The sequence below is a fragment of the Crassostrea angulata genome, chromosome 10, assembly GCF_025612915.1.
Source record: "Crassostrea angulata isolate pt1a10 chromosome 10, ASM2561291v2, whole genome shotgun sequence".
NCBI lineage: Eukaryota > Metazoa > Mollusca > Bivalvia > Ostreida > Ostreidae > Magallana > Magallana angulata.
The window spans coordinates 7,330,485-7,344,448 of NC_069120.1; the positions used below are offsets into that span (position 1 = coordinate 7,330,485).

At 34.9% G+C, this 13,964-nt stretch overlaps 1 protein-coding gene across 24 annotated transcripts in view; it reads left to right on the top strand.

Moving 5' to 3' along the window:
- The window catches only part of LOC128166512 (unconventional myosin-XV-like), a 60,445-nt gene that overhangs the window by 23,435 nt on the left and 23,046 nt on the right, over positions 1-13,964 (top strand). For all 24 annotated transcript variants that reach the window (XR_008241156.1, XR_008241157.1, XM_052831722.1 and 21 more), the window contains 22 exons: positions 828-941; positions 1,233-1,394; positions 1,689-1,805; positions 2,238-2,296; positions 2,394-2,523; positions 2,622-2,849; positions 3,161-3,286; positions 3,376-3,453; positions 3,579-3,733; positions 4,184-4,354; positions 4,733-4,856; positions 6,766-6,941; positions 8,569-8,653; positions 9,508-9,597; positions 11,820-11,901; positions 11,995-12,128; positions 12,333-12,434; positions 12,553-12,627; positions 12,743-12,903; positions 13,107-13,276; positions 13,426-13,498; positions 13,588-13,794. Coding sequence is in view for 22 of the 24 variants with exons in the window: in XM_052831722.1 (XP_052687682.1) it covers positions 828-941; positions 1,233-1,394; positions 1,689-1,805; positions 2,238-2,296; positions 2,394-2,523; positions 2,622-2,849; positions 3,161-3,286; positions 3,376-3,453; positions 3,579-3,733; positions 4,184-4,354; positions 4,733-4,856; positions 6,766-6,941; positions 8,569-8,653; positions 9,508-9,597; positions 11,820-11,901; positions 11,995-12,128; positions 12,333-12,434; positions 12,553-12,627; positions 12,743-12,903; positions 13,107-13,276; positions 13,426-13,498; positions 13,588-13,794 (2,819 nt within the window). In the remaining 2 variants the exon portion in view is untranslated. The remainder of the gene's footprint in view (positions 1-827; positions 942-1,232; positions 1,395-1,688; positions 1,806-2,237; positions 2,297-2,393; positions 2,524-2,621; positions 2,850-3,160; positions 3,287-3,375; positions 3,454-3,578; positions 3,734-4,183; positions 4,355-4,732; positions 4,857-6,765; positions 6,942-8,568; positions 8,654-9,507; positions 9,598-11,819; positions 11,902-11,994; positions 12,129-12,332; positions 12,435-12,552; positions 12,628-12,742; positions 12,904-13,106; positions 13,277-13,425; positions 13,499-13,587; positions 13,795-13,964) is intronic.

Consider the following 13,964-nt stretch of genomic DNA (forward strand, 5'->3'; position numbering starts at 1 on the left):
TATGAATGAGTCATTGATATTACTCTATTTGCTAACAATGCTCTTAAAGGGGCATGGTCACGATTTTGGTCAAATTTTAATTTTCTGTTTTTATTATTTGCAATGCTTTATGAATGCATTTCTAATGATCAAATGAATTTTGGGTGCCCGTCGATGAGTTTTAAGCAAGATACAGTGCTCACAATTCTTTGTCATGTAAACAAGGCTCGTTTTTGTTTACATAGGTTCAATATACCAGTAAAAATCTTTTTCAAGATGATTTGTCTATATTCATATTCTTTTTAAGCATGAATAAACAGTTCCTAACCATAAACACATTCATTTTAGGTCTAAAACTGGAATTTTCACTTCAACATTCAAAATGTAAACAAAAGCATTGTTTACATAGCGAGGAATTGTAAACTCTGAAACTCGCTTATAACTCACAAATGACACTCAAATTTTGGTTGCCAATTAAAAATGCCTGACTGAAGCATTATAGACATAAAATCGAAAAAATAATTTTTGACCAAAATCGTGACCATGCCCCTTTAATGTCGGTGAATATGCTAACATTGTCATGCACATCAAGGCTTACTAGTTATTTTATGGTCCAAATCACTATATAAGATTTAAAGATAATGTACAGAAAAAACAATTTTGATAGAGTTGATGCAGATTTCATTATCATATCTTTTTAAAGCTTTGAATACAACCCATCTGTTTCCCATAATATTGCACTCACTTGAGCAAAGCGGTATTCAGTGTTTGAATAAATTCACTGTTCAAAAACCATTGAATTATTGTATTTATTTACAATGACTATTATCTGCCTGTATTTGTTTTAGGCCCAGGATGAGAGAAACTATCATGTGTTCTACGAGATGCTGGAAGGGATGTCCTCAGACCAGAAAGGAAAATACGGTCTGCAAAATGCGGAGAAGTACTTCTATCTTAACCAGGTATGTTGCTTCACTGGATTTGGATTTTGACAAAAAGATTGAAAGTTTTCATAAGTGCAAATTCCCAACAGCATCTTAATTTTAAGTCTGCATGGTCAATTTCCTGCATCACTTGTCAATAAATGTTTGTTTAACCCAGATCTTATGTTTAAAATTGAAAATATTTTAGATATTTTTATTCTCAAAAGTTAGTAGGACATGTTTAGATAAGAAAAAACTCCTTTTAATCTTTAAAAAAGGAGGATCTTTTGCCTATTGTTGGATCATTTACTATTCTGATTCTTGCTTCAGGGAGGGAACTGTAAGATTTCGGGGCGAGATGACAGAGAGAATTATCGAGCCCTGATGGCTGCCCTGGATGTGCTCAGCTTTGAGAGAAGTGAACAGGACACCATCTTCAAAATACTCTCCTCTGTCCTTCACATCGGAAACATTTATTTCAAGAAAATTCATGTAAGCATTTATGGCCTTCTCTTAAGTATTTATAAATATAACAATGCTGTTATTAAACTTCCAGACATAACATTCATGATATCATCAAATTCATATTGGAAAGCAAAGTTTTAAAGTAAAAAAAATACCCACCCATTAATTATCATTTGTGGATAGGTAAAAAATGTATATAAATAAAAATTTAAATGCAATAAAGATAAAATGATATATAGCTGAAGGGTATGTTTTGAACTTTAATTGTGTTGTTTGTTTTGGGAATTCCCTCCCGTTACAAAGCTGACCTTGACCTTTCAGGATGAGGCTAGCCATGACACTGTACTTCTGGGGAGTGATGCTGAGATCAAATGGATCTCCCACCTCCTACAGCTGTCGGAGGACTGGCTCAAACAGGCTCTAACCACCAAAGTCACTGTGAGTCCCCTATCAGTTCTTACAATTCATGAATGCAAATGAAGCTGGCACTGTTCGAAATGAAATAAGAATTATTTATGGTCCCCTAGATTTCTGATAAGAGAGAAAACTCTCACTTGGATAAAGATATGATTATTTATTATCAAATATATATAAAAATAAAATTCAATTAAACACAAATTGATTACTCAGGATATTTTATTTTAAATCACATTGCATGATTATTATTTTTTTTTTATATAAAACTGTCAAGTGAAAAGACATTATAAGTTAAATTTTGCATTGGAAGGTCTGCTAAAATTCATTTCAATTATGTATAAAAATTCTTTGGAAAATCATTTTAATGCAACAACATTTTAAATTGGTGTACATAATGATGGCAAATTTGAAATATTTTAATTCATGAAATAACCAAGAGTTCTCCTATTTTAGGAAACAAGAGGCGATCGTGTTCTTACTCCATATAACATCGATCAAGCTCTGGACGCAAGGTGAGGCCCCTCAAATCAATGTGTTTACTGTGATATAGAACCTTTATTGTTATTGATATTTCTTGATTTTCTGATGATTTTTTTTTCTGTCTGATAGGGATGCTGTAGCCAAGGCTCTATATAGTCGCCTATTTACCTGGCTGGTCGAGAGGATCAACAATATCATCTGTCGAGCAGAGCGAGACAAAAACACTTCCTTGGCTGTCCTTGACATCTTTGGATTTGAAGTATTTAGAATTCTGATATGTGTTTCCTAAACATGTGATTTTCAATTTATTTTGTTTACTTTGTTAACATTTTTCAAAACTTTTAAAATTATTTTCAGGATTTCCACATGAACAGCTTTGAGCAGCTCTGCATCAATTATGCCAATGAAACCATGCAGTTCTTCTTCAATCAACATATTTTCCGTCTGGAGCAGAAAGAATATTCACGAGAGGGTATCGATTGGTCAACAATAGAATTCCGTGATAACCAACCTGTGATCGATCTGTTGGCCAGTAAACCAACAGGAATTCTGTGTATCCTGGACGATGAATGCAGCTTTCCACAGGTATTATTTTAAAGCACCAAAAGATTTTACAGATTTAGAAAGAAATTATGTATTGAACAGAGTTGTGACAAGCTACTAATAAAATTTAGATAATTTTTTTATATCAAGTTTTTGAATTTTTCTGATTTTGATTTGTTTTGTTTTGGATTATGCTGTAAATTTTGTAAGGCATTGACTATAACAGCACTTTATGGGGGATAACTCCTGCTGAGACGAAATATGATACTACTGAAACTGCAAACAGAATAGCAGATGTTGTTAAAAAGACCTTTAAAGAGACGAGATCTCTAACAATAGTGTTCGTTTTTTAGGCAACAGATATGTCGTTCCTGGAGAAGTGTCACTTCCACCATGACAGTAACAGACTGTATGAGAAGCCGCGGATGTCGGACCCCGTGTTCTATGTCCAGCACTACGCTGGCAGGATCAAGTACAATGTGAGTGTTCTATCACCACAGTCAGCAATCGTCTCACCATTAAATATTGATTGTAATTCTATTGAATCCACAAATTTTTTGTTTTAAAGGTAAATCATTTTCTGGAGAAGAATAAGGACACTTTAAGGAGTGATGTCATAGAACTGTTGTGTGAAAGCAAGAACAGAGTGAGTACCTCCCAGTCACCATGTTTAGATCAGATTAAGTCCTTTCGTTCTACTGAATATCACTCTTGGTTAAACAAGCTGAATTCAGACATCTTTATGACTTCTCTGATGTCTTTTCTCTGTAGATCATTGCTCAGATGTTTAAGGATATGAGAGATCGCCTCATCACAAAGACCCTCAGCAAGTCGACTGGTCGCTATGTCACCCTCAAACCCCGCACCCCCACCATCTCCGCTGGCTTCACCGAGTCACTCCTATCTCTGATTGACAACATGTCTAAGTAAGGCAACTATATGAAGTGATTAAACATATGTATAAGTAAGCCAGCTCTACTAAGTGATTAACCATACATGTATGTAGAAGTAAGCCAGTTCTTCTGAGTGCCATGGGCTTATATGTATATACAACATATACTTTGCCAGTCATCAATGTTAATGATGGCTTAGTTTTTATGGAGTTTCTGGGTACCTCTTACCCACTAAATAACATTCTCAACAAATTTAAAAGTATGAATCTATGAAATAACATCTCAATAAGCCTCTAAAAGACTGGTGATCCACAAAAGTTTTGCTCTACAAATTATTATGACTCTATGATAGAGAGACACACAAATAAAAACTTTGTAAAATGCTCACGAGTGTTTCCATTCATTTCCGTAATATGTGTTTAAGAGTATGCACCAAATAATAGACAATTTTTATTTTTAAAATATCTCTAATTTTTTCTTCAGATGTAATCCATACTTCGTCCGTTGTATCAAACCAAACAATCACAAGGCCCCGATGGTATTCGACACAAAAGTCGTATTAGATCAGCTGAGATATACAGGGATGTTGGAAACGATTCGTATACGCAAGATGGGTTATCCTGTCCGCATCAAATTCCCTATGTTCATTTCAAGGTGTGCTTTCTTCATATTCATTACATGCTCAATAATTGCTCATGAATGTTGTTCATCATGGATCTTTTGATAGTTTATTGGTTTTAACATATTTTATTGATTAAATCAGTGGGATTATATAAAAGTTCTTATAACCTACGAGTTCCTCTCTCCTATATAAATTTATTGACCAGTAGCTTATTTTTTTTTTTACATGTAATGAGATAGTTTTCATTGTAAATGACAAGATTATGGACAGTTAAAGCTTCTTGATGAAGGAGGCATAGGAAGCTTATCTGTGATGACCTGAAAAATTTGCTTTTAGACTGTAGATGATGTAGCTGGTATATTATTAAGTACCTTTGATGACCTAAACAAAAATGTTCCTGTGGATTGTAGATATCACTGTTTGTTGCATGGACAAGATCTGAACACTCGACAGCTGCCAAACACCGTGTGCCAAATGGTCCTGAACACCCAGGGCTCAGTGTACAAGGACCTCTACAGGATAGGTGCTACCAAGGTAGGAACCACACCACACGCAAAGATTCTGTCTAGAAACTCATCGATTCAAATTGTTCTTTATTGGCAGGAGGGGGAGGGGGAGGTAATTTATTGTTAGGCTTGCTTAAAGGTACAAAACTAACCATTTTATGTCAGAATTTATTTTGGCAAACATGAATTCCAAAATCTTGCAAGCAGCAAAGTAAAATTCAACAAATTTACACTTAAAAGATTGATTTTACAAACCATTTACAAACTACAATCAACAAATAACACAAACACTTTTTAAAAAGAACTTTCTAAGAAATAGATTAGTGGATGTCTCAACTAAACCTACATTATGAGAGGTCAGAAAATGTTATGTTAAAGTATATATGTAAAATATATTACGGAAAGTTATGCAATTATAGGAGTAAAAATCAAAGTTTCATTGTGAAGTAACCCCTAGCTACCCTTCATTTCAGATATGATGTCAAGATTTATATAACATAATCAATGTTAACATTTAAATTTTTATCAATTCCATAAAAACAAAAATGCATAGCATTATGGTTCAATAAGCATTTTAGAACCACCAGATTGCAACAAATACTATGATAATTTTTTCATAAAATTGTAAAAATTGGAAAGGTCTCTTTTTATGGTTTTACTTAAAGGGAGTAGTCAAATATTTTGACTTTAAAATGCTTGTGTCCTGATAGTTTTGCATGGAATACACTAAAAACCCTGCAAAATAAATTACAATCATGAAATAAATGGTGACATATCTGAACAGATAATTATAAGATAATAACCATCAAACTCGCCATCTATATGATGTAAATATTTTGATGAAATTTTTAGTACCAAATGAATATTTCAATCATAAACTATAAAAATTTACCCTGGAATTATGAAGATATTAATAGTTGAGTTTATCATTATGTTATATCTCATATGAACCTTAATCTATATCTTTCTTAATGTACTATATAAAAGTGAGAGAATTTTGTTAACTTTAATTGTTTAAGATGACCACTTCTTAAAACCAACTGATAGAATATTGTTTTCCTTAAACATGATGCAGTATTTATTATTTCTCATCAAATACATGTGTATTACAATGTAAGCAAAAAGTCTTTTATACATGTCTTTTCAGAATTTTCTTTTATGTGCCAAAAATGAAATTTCCTTTTGATATAATGTTATAGGAATTTATCTTGTCTGTTTAGACAGTCCCAAAAACACCTAGACGATGATTTTAGGGAGTACCAGGTAAATTTGGTATAGAAATAAAAGAATTTTTCTGTAGTAGTTTTTCCCTGAAAAATGACCAGAGTCAATAACTTTGAATTTGATCCCTGGTTGTGCTGACCATTTCTGAACATTTAATTCCTCCCCATGTTGTATTTACAAGTCTGTCAGTTTATCTTTCAATCGGTGATAATTGTGAAATCAGTAGACTGCATGTGCTGATGATTTATGCAAATGCTATTTTATGACTTGTTAGAGTTTTTTGTGTGATTGATGTCTATCATTCTGACAGAGAGAATATGCAAATCTAATATGCCAAGTGAAATTCTTAGAGAAACCATGATCACATGTATATAAATAAGGGAAGTGGAGAGAGATTTTTTTCTGGCAGTAGGATTTATAGGAAGGACAGCATTATAAAGATGTCAGGTCAAGGAATTTATGCTAACAATTCACACTCTCAGTACCTTGAGAACTGGAACAGGTGTGATACTGACCCAGAATATGTAAACAAGGTCTTTGACACAAACTCTGAGAGTACGTGGGAGAACAGTGAGTGGGGGGAGAATAATGACTCCTCCCTATGTTCTGAGATTCCCCATCACACTGTGCCAAAGTTTCAGGACACTGAGAAATATTCTCTGTGTTGGACCTATGTTAATTGTTGCCTGACCGAATTTGACTCTTTTCAACAGGTGTTTCTGAAGGAGAGTCTGGAGCAGGTGTTGGACAAAGAGGCCAAGAAGATCCAGGATGAGGCTATCGTGCGGATTCAAAAGTGCTCACGCATGTTTTTGGCCCGTAAGAAATTCCTGCGAGCAAAGACTTCCATACACAGTTTACAAAGAGCAATCAGGAGATATGCAGCCAGGTAAGATGTCATTGAAATGCATGTTGTTGTTTTTTTTACCATCAGGTAAGATGTCAATGAAAAGCATGTATCCCCAGCCATGTAAGATGTCAATAAAAAAAGATGCTGTCTGACAAAAAAACCCAGAATACTTCAGCAGTATTGTAGCACTTGTATAACAACATTACCAGTGTACATTGTGACATCCTTGATTAGCTAGTTTGAGCTTATTTTCCCATAAGTAAATTATTCTAAACAAAATAAATAGATTGAGTCCTTGACAAATACCGGTAGATCAATGTTAGTCACAATTAAATGTTTACGGTATACAGGGTTACTTTCTCCCCATGTTATTTTCACCCAAATACACTTTCAAACGGTTTTGCCCCATCTTGAACTTATGTTAAAGTTATGTTAAAGCAGATATAAGTTAAGGCATTCAAATTTACCTAGTCTTGAATTCACCCTCTGACAATGAGGGTGAAAGGGGCAAAAAAAACCCTAAAAAATGGGGATGAATATTTCCCTCTATGCAGTAAATATGTGTATTTTACTTTCTTTACCACATATGTAAGCTAGAGGATTGTATTTTTTACGTTCATGATCAGTACTAGTTTTCAATTGATTACTTAATTCTTTAACACAATGCATATGCTGGAATTCAATATAAAAGATGTATGATATGATATATGTATGATAGACTACATCAATATATCTGAAGATGAATCATTGCACAACAATATGATGCAATTTGAAAGAACTAAAATAGAACAATGCAAGAGTCAATTGTAGCTGTTCATACTATACGGACAGCTGCCATTGAATTGTCTGTACACTAAATAGGCATTGATAGTAGAAACAAAAGTATATATTACTTCAGTCAATGACGAGACCCGCTGTCACACCTGCTCTCCCTATCAGTAACTACCTGTTATCAAAAATCCATAATAAATAGTTCATGCAATTTTTGGGATATTTTGTATGAATGCCCACAATTTCAGGCTATTATATATTTCATGAATTATTAGATACAGTATTATCATAGTTCTTGAACAAAAAGGTAAGTGGTTTAAATTATTTTTTTACTTGAACATTTCCAAAACTATCTTGTAAAGTTTACAAACATATCCTGGAATGTTGCAATCAGTAATTATCAATTATCTTAGAACAGCAGATTTGTTAACTTCAATGATTAACAAAGCGTGACCATTATAGAGACAGGTAAATGAGAGTGTTTTGTCACCTTATCTACATGAAACGTATACCTGGTAATTAAGCTCTCAAACCGTACTAGTATGGGTCCATCTTTGTTGATCAACACAAAAAGATCAAGGTCATTCTTCAGAAACTGTCATGAACTATTTCTATTCAAAACATTAGATAAACTTTATTGAGGCAAATTGACTGGAAAATAAAATGATAACGGAAATAAGATGATATGGTGCCATAATGCTTGTATTTTATCTTAAATTTGATCAGAAACTACGCCCTGCGGAAATCCTGTTTTTCAAAAACAAATTATTAATGACACATTCCAAATCAAGTGTCTGAACAAAAAAATTAAGTGAAATTCTTTTGATTGCGTAATGCATTTTTGTTCTTTGTGAAATACAATCCTCTGACTTTGTTTATATACCTGTTTTCACAGGAAGAAGTTCTTGTTGGTCAGAAATGGCATCATCAAGGCCCAGGCCCAGTTTCGGATGTACCGACAGCGAAAGAGATATCTGAAGGTAAGACAACATTAGTTTTCACACCTGACCCACAATTTTTGTTCAGGTAACATAGGTCCACCTAAAGCCTGTCCCCCAGGCCAGAAGTGTATTAGCATGAAGCAGAGTTTGAGATAAGCACCCAGGCTCACTTAATCATTCACCGGCTCTAGGGGACACACCCAGGGCATATCTGTTGTGTAGTCATTGTTATAGTCCAACATCATTCACTTCTTTTGTTACCTGGAAATGATAATGCACCTGTATGACATTTTGGATTAACTTGAGGGACAATGCTTTACTGGGTAAGAAATTGATAACATCAGCACATGCTCATCATTTATCTGCATATAGAAAGGAAAAAAAAATTTTTTTGTAAAGAGAACATTAGAGTAATGAATCATATTATGTGTTACTTGACACATATTATTAAGATAGCCAGCTTATGAAAGCATCTTTTGTTGGAAAGCTTTCAAAATTCAATTATTGTCTTATCATTATGAAATGGGAATTAAAAGAGGCCTAATTATTTCCCTACATGGCTATTCTATTATGGGGATATAACAAGGTACATAAAACAGTCTGTGAAATCAATGTTACATGTCGAGATTGAGTGATCACCACACATCAAGCTGATCAGCCATACCACAACGAACCACTGTCCGTCAAACAGCAGGCTCAGTGAGACAGCCATGTACACCACAGGCTGCACGGTCAGGGAGCTACCCAGCAACTGTACCCTAAGGGAACCACCCAGTAGCAGCTTGTACTGGGCCCACTCCGATCAGTACTCAGACGAGTCGAGCGAGTCTGAGTTTAGTGTTAACTCGGAGGATGATTCTTTTTGCAGTGAAGTGTATTTCTATTTTTCGCAGACCCGGGAGGAGTTGAAGAGGAAACTGGAACACGAGAGGCTGATGAGGCAGCGACAGGAGGAAGAGGCGAAGATGGAGAGGGAGAGGAAGGTAAGGTCAATGGGTCAGTGGGTTAGTTACTGTTGCATCTGGGTCACCACTGGGTCAGTGGCTGTAATTGTGAGGCTGGACTCTCTGTGATATATAGGAGCAGGGTAGCATGTCACTGAACATGTAGCTGTTTTGGATTCATTATTTGCATAATTTTGCTTACAAATTGGAGCACACTCACAATTGTTTTAGTTTTTTGGCTTGGGTTTTTTTTATTTTCATGGTTATGAAATTTTCTTTTTTTGAGGTACAAATTGAACCAACTTTACATGGTTTCTGGTGAGGTCATTGGGAATAATAAAAATTTTAAGTTTGAAAGTGGTTGAAAGGCCTGAAAGTGATGTTTTTTTCAGTATTCAACTCTGTTAAAAGAGAGTAGGGAAGGTATTGACATGTGTGTAACATACAAGTACTATACATTTATGATACTTTCTTTGTGGTCTTCATGCCAAGAGAATAAACTCAAACAGAAATTGAGATACACATTATGCTTGCTAATTATTGAGTCAGACATATGGTACATGTATATTTTAATCATCATAGCTTTTTCCATGTGTATTTTTTATTCTTTCTGATATGAATCAATTGTGTACTTTTATTGTCAAGGATAAAGTAAAAATGAGAGATAATAAATAAGAACATCAGTATAGAGAGGATTGTAATTGTCTAGGACTTACTGTCAGCTGGTCGTGGAGGTTGCACTTTAGCAAATACATTTTGATGGATTTCCTTCTCACCTCTGCTTGTCACAGAGGCCGTTATTTTATATCTAGATCACTTATTTATCATGTCATGGCCAAATGAGCCCCAACATCCCAATCCATTCTCCCGACCCAAGGACAACCTACTGTACTCTCTTGTTACCTTTGTAACCTTTTGAGGAAGCAAGACAACAGAAAATATCAAATGGACATTGGTTTTCTTATGATATAATGCAAGCGTTCCTTGATTGTTATTTTTTGTTATCAGGTTTTTCCATTGTACATGTGTTAGTGTGGGTTTGAATTTTATTGACATCTGCTGCTTGTCAACCAGCTACATTCCAGCACAGAAAAACAAAAAGATAGCTAACTTTACTAAAGGCAAAATATTTTGGGTTAAAAACTTTCAAGTATGTGAAACATTTGCTGGCCATATTAGGTTAGTGTTCTCCAGATACAAGGCCCCCCCCCCCCCCCCACTGCCCTTCCACCAAATGTTTTGTGTGCAATTAGTAGAACATGCCTTAGCAGTAGTTGTTTTCTGTCCAAATACAGGTAGACCATTATTGATTCAGGAATGTAAAAGCAATAAAAGAACTATTAGGTATTCTGCTTTGACCAGTAGACCAGGATGTCTCCCCTACCATTGTAGTGTCAAGTTCTGTTGTATGTAAACCTGCTACAGTTTAGACCCATTGACTTGTAAGCTGTTACCCATTCTGTGATTAGCGTTATAAAATTATCTGGACCAGTAACAGAATCTACCACTAACTTTCTACTAGAGTCCACACTATGTAACATGTACATCAATTTAGATAACGCAGGTTCATGCATATTAATTCATGCTAAATTACATGTGACAAACACACTGATACTTATGTTCATGCAATGGTTTTACTTGTTCAGTTCTATCTAGTAACATTTCAAAAATGAATTTTTTTCTTTTCCTTTCAAATTTTAGATAATCAAATGACATACTGGTAAATTCATAAAACTTTTAAAACATTTCATGTAATATATGGTTTTCAAATTTACCCCACACTGAGCAATGTAGATAAGTGCCAAATTGATATTCATATACAATCAGTGTACTCAGACTCCACAAATTCTATCAGTTAAATATATAGACAAGCCGTTCTTGTAGGCTAGCAATCATCATTCATAGTGTACCTAGGCCAAGGCTATTTTGACAAAGAGGTACATTTCTCATTGGGAACTTGTCTTTTCTCCATAAGTTATAATAAATTTGTCCTTTCCGTAATGAGGTATATGGTACAGATTCAACATGTGACCCCCTTCAATCTGTCCTCCTCTTCTGTTTTTTCACTCAGTATGCGTATTAAGGGGATCATCAATGGTTTGTTGACTGTCTTGTTTCATTTTGACTTATGGTATCGACCATATCTGACTTTCCAGTGAATATTACCATTCAAATTTTGTTTCTCAATGAAATTCAAAAATTTTTTTTAAATGAAAGAAATTGTTTTTACTATATTCTTGTTTTGATGGATATGGTTGTAGGCTCGACATGAGCGCCAGATTGCCTCGATCACAAACCTGGACATTCCTGGGGAGTTGGCGTTTGTGTACAATAAGTTGGATGGTAAGTACTGCAGTTCCACATTAGACGTCCATTAGTATACAGATAAGTGATATTTTACTGCCTGGTATTTATGCCTGTTTTGGGTTTTGACAGATTGGCAGTCTATAAACAATGATCGGCACATCATTACGGTCAATCGGGAGGTTCAACAGATGGACCAGCACTATCGCCTGCCAGAAGACATCAATGCTCACGCGTTTAGTAAATTTACCAGTGTCTTCTTCAAGGTAGGTCTTGCTGACGCATATTGTAAACATTAATTGAATAATCGAGATTATTTATGGGTATTGAATTCATAAACTGGTATTACAAATGAGATTTTTTTCTTGATTTTGAAATTTTTAGCACAGTTGAAAAGTTTTCTTTAAATATATTTAAAAAAAGAAGATATAATAAATTGCAGTCAAAGTGAATGGAATTTTATTTTTTAGGATCCTAACTGGGGCTTCATGCTTAACCCCATCAAGTCTTCCCTTACCCAAGGTGTGAATGGAGAGGAACTGAACCAGATTGCTGTAGCGGTCTTCAAACTGGTAAGAGACTTCAGTGTAAACATATTTATTGTGTATGGTAATTGTTTTGATACAATTTGGTAATGAAATTTTGCTTCTTTTATTTTGGTTGATAATGACATTTTGCTATTTTGTATAGATCCTGCGACTCATGTATGATAGAAATCTCCGAGATCGCCAAGAAAAGGCCATGGTTGATTATATTATTCAAATGGTAATTACCCTCTCAATTTTTAAATCTAAATACTTCACTCATACCAAGATAAAATCATACAGTTATTGGGTGCAATGTTTCCACTTTTGCTGATGATCTTTGAATTGTAATGAAGGGTCTACAAAATGAGGGCTTGAGGGATGAAATATACAGTCAGATTGCCAACCAGTGCTGGAACAACCAGAATCTGGGGGCCATTGAGAAAGGATGGAATCTAATGGCTGCCTGTCTAAGTGCCTTCCCTCCCAGCAAACGATTATGCAAATATCTTATCAAGTAAGAACAACTTTGTCATATAAAGTATACATTTATACCTAAATTTCACAAAATATACATATCTTAAATTGACAAACACCGATACTTTTCGTTTTAAGGTGCTATATTATTTTTGGAGAAAAATAATTTGAGATTGTTACACAATAGAATGAAGCATTATACATGATACAGTAGATTTGAAATGAAATGATTTTGTGTTTTAGATTTGTGTCAGACATAGGACTAGAGGGATACCAGCAGCTGTGCCAACACAAGGCTCTCCAATGTGCTAACATAGAGCCAAAGTTCTCCCGCGTGTACCCACCTTGTCTTCTGGAGTGGAGGGCGATACAACAGAAAGCCAACATGGCTCTGGAGGCCAGGTTTCCTGATGGTGTGTTGTCCAATCAAAAAGAAGTTGACCAATCAGACTTGTTTGTTTTGGGGGTTTTTTTCACATAAATTTTAAGCTGAATTCAATAGAATTAAAATCTCTGTTCATCTAGCAGCTAATTGAAATTAACAGGTTAATATTATTTTTAGGTCAAAAAATGATTGGTCATGTGGAATCTTGGACCAACGCTGAGCTGTTCGCAAGACACCTGTTGAACATAAGGTGAGTAGAAGAGGTCATTGCTTATAAGCCGTGACAATTATGGCCATAAGTTTTATGTATAATTAATCTCTGCTGTCCCTCGTTAACAGAGGCTTGCAGGAGAACAGCTATGGCTGGACAGTGCAGGTACAAGAAGAGGTGGACTACTATGAGATTATGGGATATGACTACGTCCTTGACATTTTGAGTGAGATGGAGATACCCCCAGGATTCCCTTACTGCAAGTCGTATTATCTGGCCTCATCGGACAGGACCAGAGAACCCCCTACCATGAGAAGAGGCCTCTACAAAAACTCGTAAGAAAACAAATTTATCAGTGATAAAGTTTTGTAGTTTAAACTACCTTATTTTGTTAATAGCTGAGAAAAAGTTGTTTTGTCTGAAAAGCGTTGTTTTGTCTGAAAAGCATTGAACCAGTTCAACACAAAGAATTTTTTAGGTTCTGATGTTTATAATTTATGATCTA